Raw genomic sequence first — 21,194 nt, forward strand, 5'->3', positions numbered from 1 at the left:
CAGCCTCTTAGAGTTGTTGGGATAAAATGAGGGAGTAATATTTTGTAAAACTTTATGAATGCTAGCTATTAGTTAAATAATAATTTAATTATATAATTAAATAATTAGTTAAATAATAACTTCTCAGTGGTCCTAAGTTTCAGAGAAGTTATGGAACTGCATGAGTAGAGGGAAATTCCTTACTGGGTATTGCCTCTAACTATGAAATCAGAGTCCTGATCCACCCACTGCAGTGACACCCCAACCCTGTCATGCATGATTGACATTTATTATCAAGTTGATTAAGATTTGATCTGGGGACTCTGTTGTTTCCTGCCTACAGCCAACTCCTCTATGAATTTTACACTTGCATCCCACCAGTCAAACTTCAGAAGCAAAAAGTGCAGTCCATGAATGAGATCGTGCGGAGTAACCTCTTTAAAAAGCAAGGTAAGGCCAGACTGTCCTTCAGAAGGGAACTCATCATGAAGGCTACATATCGTGTATGGAACAATCCTGCAGCACCTGGCGTTTTGTTGGATAATTAAAATGTCTGTTCCATGGTAACTCTCCAGAGATTCATAAACGTAAAGAAGAACTGACAAGGCAGAGATACCCAAACTAAATTGTTTTTTATGAGGGCTTGTGGCTTGCATTAAAAGTTCCCTTTTTTCCTCCAGGAAAAGTAAAGAGGATGGTAAAAGTTTGGAATCAATTATTTTTAGATGACTCAAGTGAGGTTTTTTCACTGTTTCTTTTTTTTAATTATTATTTTGTGATTCGGACCTGTTTTTCCTCCTACTGCTTAGACATACGTACAGGCATACTTCATTTTATTGGACTTCATAGATAATTATTATTATTATTAACAAATGGATGGTTTGTGGCAATCCTGCATTAAGCAATTCTATCGGTGCCATTTTTCCAACTTCATGTTCTCCCATAATGTCTCTGTGTCACAGTTTAGTAATTCTCACGATATTTCAAACTTTTCCCATCATTATTACATCTGTTACCGTGATGTGTGAGCAATGACCTTGGATGTTACTATTGTAACTGTTTTGGAGCACCACAAACACAAGCTTATATTAGGTGGTCAGCTTAACTGATAAGTATGGTGTGTGTTCTGATTGGCTTTTCCTCCATTTCTCTCTCTTTCCTCCAGCGTCCCTATTCCCCGAGACACAGCAATATTAAAGAATATTACCTAAACTTAGTTGATAAAGTAGCAGCAGGGTTTGACAGGATTGACTCCAATTTGTGTTTAGAATGCTATCAAACCGTATCACAAGCTACAGAGAATCTTTTGTGAAAGAGTTAATCAACATGGAAAATTCACTGTTGTCTTATTTTAAGAAATTGCCGTAGCCACTCCAACCTTCAGCAGCCACCACTCTGATCAGTCAGCAGCCCTCATCATGGAGACAAGAACCTCCAAAAGCAAAAAAGATTACAACTTGCTGAAGGCTCAGATGATAGCACATTTTTTTTTTAGGAGCAGCTAAGTGGCACAGTACATAGAGTGCCTACCCTGGAGTCAGTTGGAGTTCAAATCCACATTCAGATGCCTACTAGCTGTATGACCCTGGACAAGTCATTTAACCTTGTTTGCTTCAGTTTCTTTATTTGTAAAATGTACTGGACTTGTCCAGCAATGGCAAAATATGGCAAATCATTCCAGTATCTTTGCCAAGAAAATCCCAAAAAGGGTCACAAAGAGTTAGCCATGACTGACTATTCAAAAATCTTTTGACTAAGGTATGTGCAATTTTTTTTAGACATAATGCTATTACACACTTAATAGGCTACAGTATAGAATCAATATAACTTTTATTTGCACTGGAAAAGTCAAAAATTTATATGATTTTATTGAAATATTCTCTTTATTGCCATGGTCTGGAACATAACCCACAACATCTCCAAGTGTATATCTGCCTATATGTGACAAAGAAGCAGTGAGGTACAATGGAAAGGGAACTGTTTGTGGAGGTGGAAGGCAAGGTTTCAAACTGCATTTCTGACACTTGTGCTGCTACCCTCCCTCCCCTGCTTCTGCTTTTGAGTTCTCCTTCATGTACTGTCTTTCCTCTTTAAAATGTTATCTCCTTTTTCAAAAATTCTTTTTCAAAAAAATTTATTTAGACTCAAATGCCAGAACACAAATATAGAATGCAGAAAGAAACAAAAACATATTGTAAACTTAAATACTGGGACTTAAATACAAAGTCAAACAGAAAAAAAAAAACGTCATGTGCATAGCAGAACATAAGGGTAACAATATATTTTTATTTCAGGAAAGCCTGTATGATAAATAATATTTGTTGCATTGAAAATTGTCCATCTCTTCCTTGTCTCCTTGTGAGTTTTTTTTTCCTCTGCTGTGCACTTTTTTATTTTGGGCTTTTTTCACCTCCCTAGAATGTTATCTCTTTGAAGGCAGAGATTGTCTTGCTTCCTTGGACATATTTGTATGCTCAGTACTTGTGGGGTGACTGGCATAGAGTATGTGCTGAATAAATGCATTATTTTGCTGTCTGTCTATTCAACATCTATAGGACCTCGGGTCAAGTCACTATCTACCTGGTCCTCAGTTTGCTTATTTATAAAGTGAGAGAGTTGAACTAGAGGTCATCTAGTCTCTGAGGTCTCTTCTAGTTTTAGAGCTTATTTTTTTTTTACAATAGTATTTCAGTATAATTTATTTCCTTTATAATCTCATGTATTTTATTTAATAAATTTTAAAATATCATTCTGTGAAGGGGCTGTATCAGTAAGCATCCCAACATACACAGGGGGGCCTGCTGTCACAGGTTCTTAGATCTGCATTCATAAAAGGAAAGGCAACTTTTGAGGGGTTAACAATCACTTTAATTAAGCACATGTATCATTCCTTTAACCAAGCACATATATCATTCAGTTAGTTCAGGGAGTCATTCAATTTCAAAGAAAATACAGAGAAATCAAAAGATCAACAGGCATGGCTTCCTCTGCCTGAATTCAACAGATAATTGGACCCCCAACTTTCTGATCATAGTTACCAGAGAAGGAAGCATGACACCTGGGTTCTCAAATCTGGGGGGCTCCTTAGTGGCTTCCCAGAGTCCTCATTTGGCCAACAAACACTTCCAGTCAGTAAGCCCCAAAGCAATCAACAGAGATTGTTTCCTCTGCCTGAGCATAATTCAACAGACAGGTACTTCCCAGAGTCTTCATCAGGCACTCAAACCTTACCAAGAACTAAGTCTCAAAGTAAAACCTCAGCTCAGAATATTTATACCTTTTTTAGAGACAGAGGGCATCACAACCCTTTGACCCAGTGCCTCAGTAGAAAAAACAAAAGGTACTTGGGACCCTCATACAAAACAACTCCCCCAATCAAGCTTCCCTCAATGGTCAGGCCCATCAATGGGTGGGAAAGAACTTGAATCACATTAAAATACTTAACAACACAAATACATACACAGTTTCTAGTTAAAGAAACTCTTGTTTCTGTACTTTACTTCTTGTAAAGACTCTTGCTTGATAAAGACAAGATTCAATCAGAGGTACTTGATTATACTAAAACAAAAACAGCAAAAGATCCTATTTTGATTGCCATCTGAGGTGTCCATCCATAGGCTTCACCAGACTGCCAAATGGGTCCATGACAGGAAGTCAAATGAAACCAATAAGCATTTATAAAACGTTGATTGTGTGTCAGGTACTGTGGAGACAATTAAAGGTAAAAACAGTCACCCCTCTCAAAGAACTCATAGCCTAATGGCTCTTCTACAGCTGTGGTTCTCTGATATTTGGTAAAATGAAAGAAGAAATAATAATTGGCCTTTATATAGCACCTTAAGTTTTATAAAGTCTTTTACATATATTATTCCATTTGCCCTCCTCTCATTCATTTCATTAATGATATCCAAGAAAGAGTTTAGATTGGGTTTGGATATAAGATGAATTAGGGATAGAACTACCCTATCTTCCAAATCTCCTCTCTAGTATTCTCTTATTACCGGTTGGACACTCACAATACTCTTTACAGAAGAATGGGACTAAAATCACTAGCACTACATATGATAGAATGGAGGTTCAGGTGCCATAAACTTTTTAGTCCTAGTACGAGTAACCTGAAGTCTCCTGGTCACGTTGCCACCTCTAGGTAATGACAAAACAGGTGTCTGCACCTGGAAATAGTCTTTCACCTCTGAAGCTTTTGAGATTTCCTCCTCTCCCTCCTCATGGTGGCAGGGACTGAAAGGGGGACCTGAGAATATGAGGAACAAATAAGAGGAAGTCTGGGATGCACAGAACTGTGAGCCGTTCCTCCCCTAATTCTCATTTTGTCAAATAGTAAAGTACGTGTCTTTCCCCAAGACTCTTGTTTATATATATAAAGCACTTAGTTAATCACAGAAATATATGGGACTATCACCTGTGAAGTATTATTTAGGGAGTGGGCCCTGATTAACATTGCATATCCAGAATTGCTATTTGGATTCCTTTCCTAGAGTTTAAAGGTCCAGGGAGACTGTGAAAAGCACACTATTTTTGCTTCTAGTTTTAATATTCATGCTGGTAATTTCCTTATTGCTTATGCAGGTGTGGAAAAGATTAACTCAAATGCATATGTATGGCTAAGGCTTCTGTGGTTTTGTGTCTGGGATGATTACGATGTAATCCTATTAAGTCTTGGTAACAGAGAAAAGAGTGGGACTTCTCAGAGGACTTCTTAAGTGAGATACTTGATTTTTTTTAGTCAAACTGAGAGAGTGATTTTACTCTGGACACTTTAGAACATCCATACCTTTTTTTATCCTGCCTGGACCTTGTACTACTTGCTGCCTGCCATCTCCCCCATATTTTAGGTGGTGAGTTGGCTAGAAATGAATTCAGTCATGTCCTAGGCACGGACAAGGACAACTCTCACTACATATGGCATTGAGCAAGGCTACAGAGAGCGAGACCGGCTTAGTTCCTCTCATTATACAGAACTGCCGTAACCGTCATGGGTCCAGGCTTAAGCACCAAGGACAGATGGAAAGCTGGCATCTTCATGGAATCGACATGCTGTGTCAATTCTAAGCTTGTGAAACTTTCACTAAATCTGTCACTAGGGCCACATCCCCTGGGCTGGGAGAGAACAAAATGAGGGCTGTAAGAATTTTAGGACAGGTGGCCAGTGACTGCTCAGCGGTCCTGGTTTGTTCCTGAGTTTTAAATACAGCGAAACTTCAGAGTCATATTAATTTTAGAGAAGGCCAGTTTGTATGAGGAAATAACCAAATTAGAGAATACCGTATTTTAAAGAGAAAAAAGCCATTTTTTATTCTTTTCAAGTATATATCTCAACTAAAGTAGGCTACCCAAGTGTTGCCAAGTAGAGATCCTTAGGGAACCTACTTGAATGAATAAATAATTTGTAATTAGCTTAGCTATTGTCTCTATGTAAATAGGGTTTCTAAAGTGGTTGGAAACAGTTTGTTCTCTTAAGTAATCACCTTGGACTCTTCTTTACATTGCTTATTTATTTATAGACACAGAGAGATAAACATTAGTTCTGCCTGTATCTTTCTGGACTGTTGTAAATACTGAATTAATGAAGCCTGAATTAACAAGGGCAACTAGGTGGCTCAGTGGATAGAGTGCCAGGCTTGAAGTCAGGAAGACTCATCTTCCTGAGTTCAGATCTGGCCTCAGATATTTGTTACTTGTGAGACCCTGGGCAAGTCACTTATGTTTGCCTCAGTTTCCTCATCTATAAAATGATCTGGAGAAGGAAATGACCAGCCCCCAGTATCTTTCCCAAGAACACCCCAAATGGGATCAATGAAAAGTCAGATGTGAGTGACAAATGACTGACTAGCAATAATGAATTAATGAGGCTTTACTATGTCCACATTTCTAAAAATGTGCCTCTTTAAAAGATTAGACCAGATGAGCATCGAGATGTGGTGGTATGTGCCTGGAATACCAGCTCCCAGAAAGGATGAAGTGATCTTTTGAACTTGAAGATTTTGAGCTGCAGCAGGCTAATTCCAGTGTCTACACTAATGTTAGAACTATCATAGAGTCACTGGGAACAGAAGCAGGGTGCAAAGCAGCCCAGACTGGAAATAGAGTGAGTCAGAGATCCCATGTGGATCACTAGTGGAATCGCTAGGTGGCTCCTGCATTTCCAGCCTGAGAGAGATTCAGAGACTCAGTCTTGAAAAAATGTTTTAAATGATAAAAGGTGGGGGATTCTCTATGTCTGGTCCTTGTTACAGTAGGGCATCAACATCCTTCAGTTCTAGTACAGGGGTTCCCAAACTCATTTGGCCTACTGCCTTCTTAAAAAAAATAATTACTTAGCATAACCCCCCTCCCCACAATCTATTTTCTTTAACTCTTTAATGTTTTTTTCTAAAATTTGCATCATTTCAAAAATTTATAAAAATATTTTTTAAAAATGATACATCTTAGATTTAATAATTTATTATAAATTTGTGGATTTTCTTCCTGCATTAAAATTTTGATGATACAATATTGCATCATTAAAAGCACATATTCCTATGTATTCCTGCAGATACGGGCAGATGGATTTCCCAACAATGCACAACATGGTCACCTGCCAACACTTGCTTGTTAAGACTTTGTCAGCGGACTCAACCATTGATGATTATAACTTGCATTCTGTGTGTTTATTTGGAAAATAATGTAATCACTACGACTTTAACTCTGTTTCACAAGAGATAAAACATGTATGAATTGTCTTTCAAAATTTTCTTCCCTTCTTTCCTTATGTTTCTACCACTACCTTGTTTTTATTCAACACCTCCCAATTGCCCCCATCATTCCAGTGTCCCCAAGGGAGTAATATGACCCACTTTGGGAACCTGTGGTACTTTTCAGAGCCCTGTGTACATGGTGTTTAGCACATAGTTCTCTAACTGAAGAGGTGCAAAATGCCTGGAGTATTTCTCTTTCCCATTGGCTTGTGGTCAGCCACACCTATATGAGTTAAGCAGAGAGGACTGTGGGTTTTTAAACACTTTGAGGAATTTTGTAGAACCATCCTTGTGACTAGCTTCAATAAGCTTCTGGAGTCCATGCAGCTGGCTAAACTTTTTGGATTTACAGATAGCAACAGTTTACTGGGGACTCAAGACACATGAACTTTGAAAACCGGAAGGGCTTGGAGGTACACGTTTTTTGTTTTTGTGGTTTATGACATTATGACTTGTCATTTATGTGTTTTTCATTTTATGAATTTGCTCTCCCCTTTAGACTTCTTTCCCTCTTATGAATTTGGAAAGTATGCTTATACTATTCATATAGATGGGAGTGAAATTTTCTTGGGTGCTGAGTCCATCCTCTTTTCTGCTAAGGCATCAAATGTGACACTTAGGTACTTGACAGCTATTCTTTGTGGTGTTTCATTGCTTGAGGATCTCTTAATGCTGTTGAGTTTTCAGGAAAAAAAGATGGCGATGAAGAATCCACATTGTCAGTCAAGGTCACACATGGTGTATACTTTGACTTTGCATAAATGAATCAGAGTGGAGAGTGTGTTGGGAAAAATCACAACAAACCCTCCTTTTACTATTGGTAAAAATCACCTATATTATTACTGCAAAGAGAGGTATTTAATTTTTCCATTGAAAAGTTAAAAGGGTAGTACAGTCTAAAGAGTGCTAGATTTAGATTCATAACACCTGGTTCCAAATTCTAGTTCTCCTTTTTAATTCCTTGATGGTCTGGGGTGAATACTTTATCTTCTAGGCTTTAGTTTCTTCTTCTGTAAAATGAGGGGTCAACGAATCACGTCAAGTCAAGAAGCTTTTATTAAATGCTGATTATGTTCTGTGCACTGTGCTAAGCTCTGGGAATACAAAACCAGACAAAAATTGTCCTTCAAGGAGTTTACATTCCAATGGGGGAGATAAGATATATACAGAGTAGATGGAAAATAATCTGAAGAAGGAGGCATTAACAGCCCAGGGAATCAGGAAAGGCTTCCTAAAGGAGGTAAGATTTATGCTGAAGCTTGAAAGAAGACAGAGAAACCAAGTGATGATACTGAGGGAGTAGAACATTCTAGGCATATGGGACAGCCAGTGGAAAGGCAGAGTGATGGGAGATAGAGTCCCAAATGCAAAGGACGCTTGTGTAGTTAGATCACCAAGTGCTTGAAAGTGAGGAAAAGGCAAGAAGTTGAAATGGACAGACCGAGACAAGCACAGGCAAGAGTTAATTGAGAATTTGGGAGCATTTTTATTAGCTGGTGGCTGTCCACTAAGGAAGCAGCCCTGAACAAAGGTGTGTGTATGCCTTTTAAGCATCTTAGCACCTCCCGGTACAGCCTTGTAGTTCCAATAGCACACATTTTTCACAGAACAGTTTTGACAGGGGTTCCTAGATACTGCTAGGCAAGGGGGCACAACAGAGAGGGGGGCCTAAGCAGCTGCTAGGCAAAGGGGTATAACAGAGAGGGGGGCCCAGGCAGCTGGTAGGCAAAGGGGTACAACAGAGAGGGGGGCCCAGGCAGCTGCTAGGCAAAGGGGTACAATAGAGAGGGGGGCCCAGGCAGCTGCTAGTCAAAGGGATACAACAGAGAGGGGGCCCAGGCAGCTGCTAGGCAAAGGGGTACAACAAAAAGTGTAGCCACTAACAGTAAGTGGCTACTAGGCCCAACCCTGCCTAGAAACTCAACAGACATTTCTCAACCCAGGGGCTCTGGGGGGGAGGGGAAATAATGTCCACTTCACTCCCCCCTTTTCATGTAACTAATTTAAACGAGGGACTCATCAGAGTCCAAAGGGGTATATCCACGCCTTGTGTCCTGCGACCTTGACCGTTGATGAATTTGACAGGATCACTTGAAAAGGCCCAGTCCACCGAGGTTCAAGGGAGGATCCCCGGGGTAGTTGTTGCTTGATATAAAGATTTGAGAGCACTCTGGACCTCGCACAGAACCTGTAAGGACTTAAGGAGAGCAACATTAGAAAAGTCGGAAAGCCAACACCCAGAATTAACAACTCAAGGAACAACCAGGGGGCTACTCCGAATATGATTTCGAAGGGGGGCCAGAGAGAGAGCCGTGGGATTGGGGGGGGAGGGATACACCTATCCCGAAGTAGGGCAAAAGGAAGGAGACTCACACAGGTCTCGCCAGTTTCAACCTTTACCTTGGCAATATGCTCCTTCAGGGTCCTATTCATCCTTTCTACCTGGCCTGAACTCTGGGGCCCAAGTACATGTACTCAAGCACCCCACCTTGTCCCCCTTTAAGCAGATGGGACCCAACATATTTTGGGATAAGGGATGAAGGTCTCAGCTTCTGAAACTGCTTCCTGCTGAGACTGGACGTAGAGCTGACCCTGCCTCACAGGGTCCCAACATTGGAGGGGTTGGGTCTTTAACCAGTATGAGGGACTTGACGATTCAGAGGGTGATAGGTGATATTACAATTCTTGAGAAAGGGACGTCCCTCCATCAGGTCAGGAAACCTGGTGGAGGGAGGCAACTTACAGACCCTAATGCAGAGAATCTCACTTAATTGCTCATGCGGCTTTAGAAAAGAGGGGAGGGGGAGAAGCAAGATGACAGAACAACAAACAATGAGGAGATTTGAGTGACTTCCAGGTTTCATCTACAGCCCACAGCGCTTTCACAAAGAAAGCTGGTAGCTGGTAAGGGGGGGAAACCAACCAACCGTCCACAAGCCCTGGATACCTGAAACTTTTCTCAACCCAGGGGCTCTGGGGGGGAGGGGAAATAATGTCCACTTCAAAGTCAAGGAAGGTAGGAAAGGCAGGATTACAAAGAGCTTTGAATGTCAAATATGTGTGTTTATATTTTATTCATGGAGGCCGTGAATGCTGGAGCTTTTTGAATGGGGGTGGGGGGTGTCATAGTTAGACCCTATGCTTTAGAAAAATCACCTTGGCAACTGGGTGGAGGAGGGATTAGAGGGAGGAGAGATTTGAGGCAGGAAGATCAGTTAGAAGCAGTTAAGAAGATGATAGCAATAGTGTAGACCAAATGTGATGGGCCCTGAACTAGGGTTCCATATCCCTGGTAGTTCTCAATCTGAGATGCTATGATTCTGGAATACCTTTCTGCTGGAGGCACCTCACTCATTAGTGAGATCCCAGAAAGTAGGTGGGGCTGGGAACTTGAGTTTGTTTATCCATTAAGTTTAAGATTTGCTAATCATATAAACTTGATTAAGAGTTGATTGCTAGAATAGTTTTACCAGCAGGAAAAAAAGGAATATCGTGATAAGTTCAGTAGGGGTACAAACCTTGAAACAGGTGGAGAAGATGGTCTGTTTCTGGATTTTGAATGGCATAGTTGTAAGGCAGACAGGTTTCAGGTAAAACAAGCAGGAAAGAGAGAAACAGGTCAGGAGTGGGATATGGTTCCCAGGTGCAGGAGCCATTGAAATTTGTAGGAAGGATAAATGGAGCCTAAAGCCCAGGAAAGGAAGAGGGGTCTTCAGGAGCTATGTAGGGCTTAGTGATGGCAGGAAGCCTACTGTGGTACTGTATAGTGGGAAATGTGCACATACAAATGTGTTGCCCTCGTCTTTCTACAGCTGGCATTTCTTGGAGATGGGAATCATAATATTTAGGTGAGGACCTCTTTGGCACATTCTAAACACACATTAGGGATGCTGTTGTGTGAAAAGAATGATAGCCATTTTCTGAGGTAATTTCTCAGAAGAAAGTGAGTCGTAAACTGGACTGTCTTAGAAAAGATTTTTTTTCATACAGTTCAATTAGCCAGTATTTATTTGGCACCACTTGACCGATAAAGAACTATGAACATCAGTGTTATTATCATTAGTACCTTTGTTAAACGGCCCATTGAAGACTGACATCATATAAAGTATAAAACAGGGAGATTTCTGATGTTCACCATTGTTAGGGGAAAAGTCCTGCACAAAGGAAGATATTCCTGCTAATGATGAGGTTCTCCACATGCTCCTCTTCACAGTAGTTGTGGTGTTAATTACATCATGGCACCTAAATGAAATCAACTATAAACAAGGGAAAGCTTGGTCAAATGATCCACACTTGAAAAAGAACATGATTGGAAAACTGACATTGTTTTTGTGCGTGTGGAATCCATTTATATCTATTTGTTTGGATCACTTAACCTCACAGTACTTTAGGTAACTCTCTAAGGCTGTAAGTTTCAGAGATGGTATTGATCTGCATTGATAGAGGGAGTTTCCTTACCTGATTCTTCCCTATAAAAAGAAATCACAGGTTGAATCTTCGTTCCCTTGTCTATATTTGTGTCTATGAATTTGTACCTATTTCTATATCTACATATGTCTTTGTCTGTGTTTATATCTTGCCTGTATGATTGTATGACTCAGTTGATGTACTTGCTCACTATCAGGCATGGGAAAAATTTCAGGGCTCTCCATGTAGTGCTGGCAGAGACCATGATGCCCTAGGGTGTGATATACCTTCTCTGACTTTGTTTCTGTGGGAAAGCTTTGTTTATTTAACTGGTATTATTTTTGTTGTCTTTGTTAGATAGGTGTTGCAGGCAGACAATGAAGTGGTCCCAGACTTGAAAAGGATGAAGTCAGACTGGATTGCATTTGGGAAAGTATGGAATAATTTCTCAAACTGCTGACTACCATGAAAATCCATTACTTTAACCTCAGTATTCTTTTAGTAAAGCTTCATATTTGCAAATCATGGGACATCACAATTTTATAGTAAGTAAAATCCCAAGTAATTTACATGGCAAGAGAAAGATACATTTTGGGCATAGGTGGAATGTGAGATTGGAAGTGGCACAAAAGACATTACCAAAAGAAACTGGATTGGTTATGAGATAAGAATGATAGAAAACAAAGGGCAGACTTATGTACTAACTTGGTAACCCTGAGGTAATAAAAGAAGTAAATTCAACTAGAAGAGATTTGTAGAAAGATCAGGACAGAGGATAACAGGTAAGAAAGTATGGAAGGGTTGTATGGGAATCATTGATGAAATAGATTTATCAAAATCTTAAAAATTATCTTTATAAACCACAGATTATATTAATATTTTAACAGTAATAACAGCTCATATTTCTTTTTTTAAAAAGTATTTATTTACTAATTTTTAGTTTTAAACATTCACTTTTATAAGATTTTGAATTTCAAATTTTCCCCCTCCCACTTCCCTAAGAGAGCATACAATCTGATGTAGGTTACATATGTTAGTCATGTTGTGAAAGAAGAATCAGAACAAAAGACAAAAATCATGAGAAAGAACAGGCAAGAAAAGAAAAAGAGAAAATTGTATGCTTTGATCTGTATTCAGACTCCATAGTTCTTTCTCTGGATATGGACAGCATTTTTCATCATGTTGTCTGTTGGAGTTGTCTTAGATCTTTTTATTAACAGTTCATATTTCTATTGAGTGTTATAGCTGCAACATATAATAGTAATTATTATAACATTTATATAGTGACTACTAAGTACCAGGCACTGTGCTAAGTGCTTTACAAATATTTTCTCATTTTTAACCTCATGACAACCCTAGTAGATAGGAATGAACCCTTACTATCCCCATTCTTCTTACAGAAGAAACTGAGGCAAACACAGGTGAAGTGATGTTCTTAGAGTCACCCAGATAGTGTCTAAGATTGGACTTGAACTCAGGTCTTCCTGACTCTGGGTCCAGTATTCTATCCACTGAGCCACCTATACATACATTAGCTCGTTGATCTTCACAACAATCCTGTGAAATAGTCAGGGCAGACCCAGACAGGTTAAGTGACCTCCCTAAAGTCACATAACTGATAAATGGAAGAGCCAGGACTCCATCCTAGACCTTCTGATATGTGATTCATTGTTTTTCTCACCATGACATGTCAGTCTTGACTTTCTTGCTGGGCTTGGAGTCAAGACCTGTGTTCAAATTCAGTCTGAGATGCTTACTGAGTTACCCTGGACAAATTACTTCAACTCTGTTTGGGTCAGTTTTCTCATCTCTGAAATAGGGATATAATAGCACCTACCTCCCAGGGTTGTCATGAGGTTAAAAATGGGATCATATTTGTAAAGTGCATAATATAGTGCCTGGCACATAGTAGGTACTATATAAATGCTAGTTATTATCATTATTAGGGGCAGTTAGGTGACACAGTAGATAGAGGGCAGGGCCTGAAGTCAGGAAGATTCATCTTCCTGAGTTTAAATCTGGCCTTAGAGTCTTACTAGCTGTGTGATCCTGGGCAAATCATTTAACCCTGTTTGCCTCAGTTTCCTTATCTGTAAAATGACCTGGAGAAGGGAATGGCAAACCACTTCAGTATCTTTGCCAAGAAAACCCCAAATAGGGTCATGAAGATTCAGACATGAATGAAAAGCCTGACCACCAACAGCAAATTATTCATTGATAATGCTACTTGGTTTAGTATTGGCTGCTTTGACCTCAGAGCTATTCTCTCTGCTTCCAAAATAAACAAGAAAGAGAAAGAGAGGAAATGCATGTACCCACACAGACAGAGAAGTGGTGGAAGTTTAGAAAATCTTTTATTCTTTGTTTTCACAAAATAGATTTTATTGATGGAAACTTTGTCAAAAAATTCCACGGTGAACATGAAGGGGCTAATTTTACAAGTGGCTGCTTTTTGCTCTTTCTTATCAGGTGCCCTCAGCATCAGAGGCACTGTATGGTCCAGCTAATGTGCTGGTCACTGCTGTGAGGCCAGAGAAAAATTTCATAACCATGCATTTGTCTCCATGGTTCCCAGTGACGTTATGAGACTTGTCTGGATTTATTTCAACATGCAGCTTAATTTGTTTGTATACTGTTCCTTTCATTATAGTTATTGGCAGTGATGGAGTGATAATGTTTGTCATCATCCCAGCAGAAGATGAAAGGGAGAGGATGCTTTTCAGTCATATTTTCATTGGGAAGCATGTCTTTTTCCATTTTTACACCCATATAATCTGATGCAATAAGTATTTATTAGATACTATGAGCTAGCTATTAAGAACATCACTGTACTCCCAGTCCCCTAGGTTTGCAGCCTCAGTACTATCCTTTACTCTTTACTCTTATGTACCTTATGTGTTCTCTGCCATCAAGTCTTCTTTCCATCTTCATGACATCTCTTATATACATCTTCATGTCTTCACTGGTAGCCACAACCCTAGTTCAGTCTCTTATCTTCTCTTTCCTGGACACAATAGTCTCCCTGCCTCTCCTCTCCTCAATCCAATCCATTCAGCTACCAAGGTGATTTTTTCTAAAGTCTAAGTCAACCACTGTGACTCTAACAACTCTGGAGGAGTGAGGCTGACGGGCTTGCACAGCCCTGCCTCGCTTAAATCCAATTCACTTGTAAGTCAAGATATCACCCTCCTGATGTCATTGGTGCTCTTTGAGAACAAAGGATGTACAACCACAACAGTGGTGTTCCAAAGTCTTTTTGTCATCTCTGTGATAAAATATAACTCCTCTCTTTGGTATTGAAGTTCTTCAAAAGCTTGACCTTTTGGACCTTCCTGGCCTTCTTACATTTCACTCCCATCCATGCCTTCTATAATCTAGCTACACTGTCATGTTTACTGTTCCTTTCAACTAATACTCTGTTTTCCTTCGGGACAGCTAGGTGATGCAGTAGATAAAGCACCAGGGAAGGAGTCAGGAGAACCAGAGTTCAAATCTCACCTCAGACACTTGACACTCACTAGCTGTGTGACCTTGAGCAAGTCACTTAATCCCAATTGCCTCATCCTGGGTCATCTCCAGTCATCCTGATGAATATCTGATCACAAGATTCAGATGGTTCTGGAGAAGAAGTGAGGCTGGTGACCTGCACAGCCCTCCCTCACTCAAAACAAAGTCAAGTGCAAGTCATGTGATTATTTCTCTGATGGCATGGTCTTCTTCAGCAACAAAGGATGAACACACACAATTTTCCATCTCTGTATTTTTTCACTGATTATACCTCATTTACTGGATGTTCTGCCCCTTCATGTCCTGCCATTGCTTGGTTTCTTTGATTTCTTTCAAGACTCAGCTAAAATCCCACCTTCTACAGGGTGCCTTTCCTGGTCATATCCCTCCTCCTCCCCCATCCCTCAACACCCACTTCCCATTGTTAATATCTCCCTCTTTAGATTACCTTCCTGCATATAGCCTATATATTCTGTATATAGTCTATATATTCCTAGTTATTTACCAGCTATTTGCCCCATCACAATGAGCACTCCTTGAGGGCAGGAATTGTTTGATGCATTTTCTGGAATCCTTGTCCTTAACAGAGTGCCTGGCACTTAATAAAATACTTGTTGATTGACTCTGACTAGATGCTAGAGGTACAAAGACATATATAATTCTAATGACATTTATGTAACATTGATTGAATCAATATGGCACTTTATAGTTTACAAAATCTTTATACATACAAATTATTTTATTTCATCCTCCAAACAACCCTGCAAGGTAGATATTGTGAGCAATTTTTTACCGGACCTCTGATTTCATCATTATAGAGAATAACTGATGAAGATGATGAGAGCATACTTTGCAGCTTACAGAGCATTAAGAGGTCAAGGGGTTGTGTGTCAAAGGTGGGACTTGAATCCACATCTTCTCGACTTTGGAGATAGATGTCTAACCATTATGCTATGCTGCTTCTCTGTGGATATTATTGTCCCCATTTATAGATGAAGTAAGTGAATCTCAGAGCAGCTAAATGAGTTGCCTGTGGTCACACAGATGTCTGAATCCAAGCCCCCCTTGCAGACATGGCTAGTACGGCTTTGGGCATACCCACCTCTCTCCTTTGCTATTTTGGACAGAGTATCCCTTGTCCTTCGATTTCTTTTTAAGTTTGGGGCTCCATTGTTGTTTGACTGTTGTGCTGCTTTTCTCTGTTCTAAATGGCCACATGGCTTTTTGACAGATTTGTTCAGTGAATGGTGACAGAGAAGAGCACATGGTTCTCACCAATAATGACTGTTCTGTCAACCTCAGCTTCTTAGATCACAGCTTTTCTGTGGAGGGTGTTGATGCTTGAGCAAATAGCTGTGGGAGGCTGGGAATCTCATGCAGGAAGGTATGTTTGAACAGGGCTTTCTAAAGTAAAAGCAGCATGGGAAGGGTCTGCTTTCTGTTTTCTGGCAGAATTAGATTAATTAAATTAATTAATTAGTTGGATTAATTAGCACATTGATTGGGACCCATTTCTCTCTGGCTCTGCTTGACATCATCTATGTGTGATACATTAAGTGGCTTCTTGGTGGCCAGTGCTGCTTTTCCAGTGTAGCAGTTTCTTCTGGGTTTCTTTGTTCCCCCTACCTGGACTCATATTCTAGGCTGAGTTTCCAGAGGACAGCTGCCAGTCCTACTAAATGGATAATCTTAGAGGGGCAGGGATTGCAACTACTGTCATGACTGCTTGGAGGCATAAGCAGGCAAACAATTGGCTTTTTGGCTGGCCAAGGACTAGAGGCACAGAGAAAAAGTAAAAACTAAATGTTGCTTTTTGGCATCTTAATGTTCAATGACATTTATCAAGGAAGGAAGGGGAAAAAAAATCATTAAATACCTAGTAGGTGCCAGGCAGCATGCTTGTTGAATAATACCACTTGCACCACTGGGGACCCAACTGGTCAGATCCAGTTGGGCAATACAGCTCCTCCCTTTCTTCCCTCCCCTCTCCTCTCCTCCTCTCCTCTTCCTTCCCATTTTCTCCCTTCTCTTCCTTTCCCTTTTCTCTCCTCCCCTCCCCTTCCTTTTCTTTCCTTTCCTTTTCCTTCCCTTCCCTGTCTTCCCCCTTCCCTCCCTCTCCTCCCCTCATTTCTCCTTCCTTCCCCTTCTCTTTCCTGCCTTACCCTGCCCTGTTCTTCCTTGAGGAATTAAGGCCCTGGGTTCTAACCCAGGCTCTGCCACTTACTATCTCTGTGTTTGTCCTTCATTGCCAAAGAAGACCATGCCATCAGAGAAATAATCACATGACTTGCACTTGACTTTGTTTTGAGTGAGGGAGGGCTGTGCAGGTCACCAGCCTCACTTCTCCTCCAGAGCCATCTGAATCCAGTGACCAGATATTCATCAGGATGACTGGAGATGACCCAGGATGAAGCAATTGGGGTTAAGTGACTTGCCCAAGGTCACACAGCTAGTGAGTGTCAAGTGTCTGAGGTGAGATTTGAACTCATGTCCTCCTGACTCTTGCACTGGTGCTCCATCCACTGTACCACCTGGCTGCCCCCTACTTATTACCTATAGAACAACAGGCAAATCACTTCTCTCTAGTCTCCAGTTTCTGCCAATGATATCTCATTTGATTCTCATATCAACCCCAGTAAGTAGGTGCTATTATTATTCCTATTTTACAATTAAGGAAACTGAGACAGACAGAAGTTAAGTGACCTTCCTGATGGCACTATTAAGTGTCTGAGGCCAGATCTGAACTCAGGTCTTTCTGACTTCAAGACTGTGCCACTTAGCTGCTCTAAGATATATACATATATATGTGTGTGTGTGTGTATACATATATATAGATAGAATCTATATAGCATACAGATATACCTTATATCTATAGATGATACACATTAGAGCAATAATATATTTCATTATATTACATACACATGTATGATATGTGTATGCTCGCATATATAATATGTATTACATTGATATAACACTTCACAGTTTTAAAAGCACTTTGTATATATTCTCATTTCATCCTCCCCCAAAACACTGCTTTTTTTTTTTCATTTACTGAGAAGGTATGGTAAGAACAGCTGTTATTCCCCTTGAACTGGGGACACATTCTGCCCCTGCAAAATAGAGTCCCTGAAGGGAGTGAGCTCAGCTTTAAAGTACAGTGATAATGAGGCACACGTATTGAGAACACTTGTGGCAAAATGTTATCTCCTGACTCATGGCCCTGGAAGTTCTTTTTTCCCTGCTGGAGTCCCCATGAAGTTTGTCCATCACATTGGTGATGGATGGACTGCTAGGTTGACTCCTCAAAAAGCAAAGATCTAGCAGCAGATTGTCCTGGGGTTGTTCCTCAGCTGGACCTGGCCAACTCTCTAAAACTGCTGGTTCTTTCTTCCTGCTCAGGCGTTAAGGGGGAGGAGGAAGCCAGTTGTCTCACTGCAAGATCTTTACAGTGGTTATAAAGTCACTGCCTAGGCATATTTTTCTCAGGATTGTTATTCAGTCACCTCCTGACTTCCTGTGGCCAGTGCTGCCCACAGATGGGATCTTTGAAAGGGCCTCAGGATCCCTGGAACTCACATGCTTGACAGAGAGATTTCTTCTTAGGTGCCTGGACAAGTTTTTGTTGAGTCATTTTTCGGTCCTGTCCAACTCTTCATGACCCCATTTAGGCTTTTCTTGGCAGAGATATTGAAGTGGTTTGCCATTTTCTTCTCCCCTCATTTTATTTTATTTTTTAAAAATTATTTTATTTGTTTTCAGTTTTCTACAATCACTTCCATATATCTTAGATTTTTTCCCCTCACTCTCCCTTCTTCCTCTTTCCCTCCACTCTCCCTTCCCAAGACAGCATGCAGTCTAATAGAGGTTCTACACATACATTTTTAAAAAATACATTTTCACCTTAGTCATGTTGCATAGAAGAATTAAAATGAATGGGAGAAACCATAAAACAAAACAAAACATAACATAACATAAGAGAAAATAGTCTTCTTCATTCTGTGACCCAATTCCGTAGTTCTTTCTCTGAATGTGAAAGGCATTTTGCCTCAAGAGTCCATTGAAAATTCCCCTAATTTTATAAATGAGGAAACTGAAGCAAAGAGGGGTAAGTAACTTGCCCAGGGTCATACAGCTAGTAAGTGTCTGAGGACAAACTTGAACTCCTAAAGATGAGTCTTCTTGATTCCAAGCCCAGTGTTTTATCCACTGTACCACCTAGTTGCCTAGGCACGTTTACCTATCACTAGATTAGCCTAGCTCAGAGGTATAGCTCACTCTTTTAGCCAAGCTGAAGATATTTCCTCTGTGTTTTCATCTGTCTTTATCCTGTGATCAAGGCATTTTAATTCTCTCAAACTGATTAAAGACTTGGTACAAGCAGTTTAAGCTTTTGATTGATATTTTGATTTGATCCAGTCCTCTGGTCTTTCTGTGATTTATATGTATTGGACTGGGAGTAAAAACCCCACTGTTACACTAGAAACCATTTCCAAGGCACCATAACTCTTGGAAGCTACAGCAGGAGTGACATTTTGGAGCTTGAATTCAATTTTTGTCACCTTAGGGGCCAGAGTGCATACCATACATTGCACATTGGGGAATGAGAGGCAGTGTGGTATAGTGAGGAGAGAGCAGGCCTATAAAGTAGGAAGATCTGGGTTGAAGTCTCCTGTCTCTGACATATGTTGACTCAGTGACCTGGGCAAGTCACTTTACCTCCCAGCTTCCTGGTAACTCTCTTAGTTGCATAATAAATACAAATCTATATTGGTATAGAGAATTTTCTCACTTCGAGCTCCCTATAGCAGTGAAATCACAGCTCCAGATCAAAACGAAAAGTTACTTACTACTTTTGGGGAGAGAATGGATGAATGAACATCACTGTGAGGGTCCTGGAAATGTGTGAATATTCAGATGAATCATAGTCATCCTGCTAACCTTGTTCTCTACGTGAAATCTGAAGTTGGTCGCTTTGTTATTCGATGTTCAGGGGATCCAGTCATTATCATTAAACACATTTCATCTTTCGGCTTGGAGCCACTAAACTGTAGTAATTACAGCAGAACTGCCCCTTTGAACTTAATCTTTGGTAAGTAGAAGCTTCAGCAGATGGGCATAGGATCATCAGTTTGGGGCTGAAAAGGACCTTGGAGGTCATCTTGGACAATATATCATCTCCTCACTTTACAGTTGAGGAACCAATGCCAGTTACGTGCTTTGCCCAGTGTCCCACAGGTGACAAGAGTCAAGATTTGAATGTATTTCTTCTCATTCCAAAACTAGCATTCTTTCCACTGTGACAAGTATGTAACTGATAAGTACTGGAGTATTGAAGTAGGAAACGGGCCCTGAATTGTAGTCACAGGTCTTCCAATAACTCTGTGTTAGTTTGGGCAAATCACCTGACATGTCTTGGCCTCAGTTGCCTCCTACATAACATGAGGGTGTTAGGTCTGCTATCTCTGCTAGTTCTAACGTGCTAAGGGTATTTGAATCATAACAGTAGTACTTGTTCAGTTGTTCAGTCATATCCTACTCTGTTTGACCTCATAAGGGGTTTTCTTGGCAAGGATACCGTAGTGAGTTGCCATTTTCTTCTCCAGTGGTTTAAGGCAGAGGTTAAGTGACTTGCCCAGGATCACACAGCTAGTAAGTATATGAGGCCATTTTTGAAGTAAGGAAGATGAGTCTTCCTGATTCTAGGCTGGGGCTCTATCCACTGCACCACCCAGCTATCTATAGGTAGTTATATCTAGAGGTTACTTACATTGTTTTTTGGTTTGAAAGCATTTGAAAGGGGATTTCTTTTATTTTCACCATACCCTGTGGATTATGGAGTAAGAAATGGGATCATGTGTTGTCATATCCACTTTATAGCTGTGAAAATGGAAATAGGAGGGTTATAAATGATTTATTTGAGGTCAGGTATGATTCTGTTAAATGTAGGGCTTGAACTAGAACCAAGAAAAGGGTACTCTTTGAACCACAAGATTTCAAGGTGATATAATAGATAAAAATGGATAGAATGCTGAGTCTGGAGTCAGGAAGACCTGAGTTCAAATGTGACTTCAGATGCTTACTAGCAGTGTAGCACTGGGCAAGTCACTTAATCTCTGCCTGCCTCGGTTTCCTCAACTGTAAATGGGGACAACAATAGCACCTACTTCCCAGAGTTTTTGTGAGGATCAGATGATAGGATATTTTTAAAGCACTTAAGAACAGTTCCTGGCACATAATAGGCACTTAATAAATGCTTCTTTCTTTTCTTCCTTCCTTCCTTTGTTCCATTTCTCCTTCCTTCCTGATGCAAGAGATTTTAATGATTACTTAACCTAACTTTTTATTTTATGTTGGAAGAAACTGGAGGCTGGAGAGAAGTGACTTGTCTATGGTTCTACAGATAATAAATGGCAGAGCCGGAGCTGGAATTCAAGGCCTTAATTCCTCATTTGTAAAATGAAGGAGGTTAGATTTGTTGTTGAGTCATTTCAGTCATATCCGACTCTTTGTGACCCCAAATGGGTATATCACTAGATTAGCCTGGCT

The 21,194-nt window shown here is 40.3% G+C and overlaps 1 protein-coding gene across 1 annotated transcript in view; it reads left to right on the top strand.

Annotated features, from left to right (window-relative positions):
• The window catches only part of DOCK2 (dedicator of cytokinesis 2), a 480,195-nt gene that overhangs the window by 125,925 nt on the left and 333,076 nt on the right, over window positions 1-21,194 (top strand). Inside the window, exon 25 of the mRNA XM_072630938.1 lies at window positions 323-429. Coding sequence (XP_072487039.1) covers window positions 323-429 — 107 coding nt within the window. The remainder of the gene's footprint in view (window positions 1-322; window positions 430-21,194) is intronic.

This window comes from Notamacropus eugenii, chromosome 1, assembly GCF_028372415.1.
Source record: "Notamacropus eugenii isolate mMacEug1 chromosome 1, mMacEug1.pri_v2, whole genome shotgun sequence".
NCBI lineage: Eukaryota > Metazoa > Chordata > Mammalia > Diprotodontia > Macropodidae > Notamacropus > Notamacropus eugenii.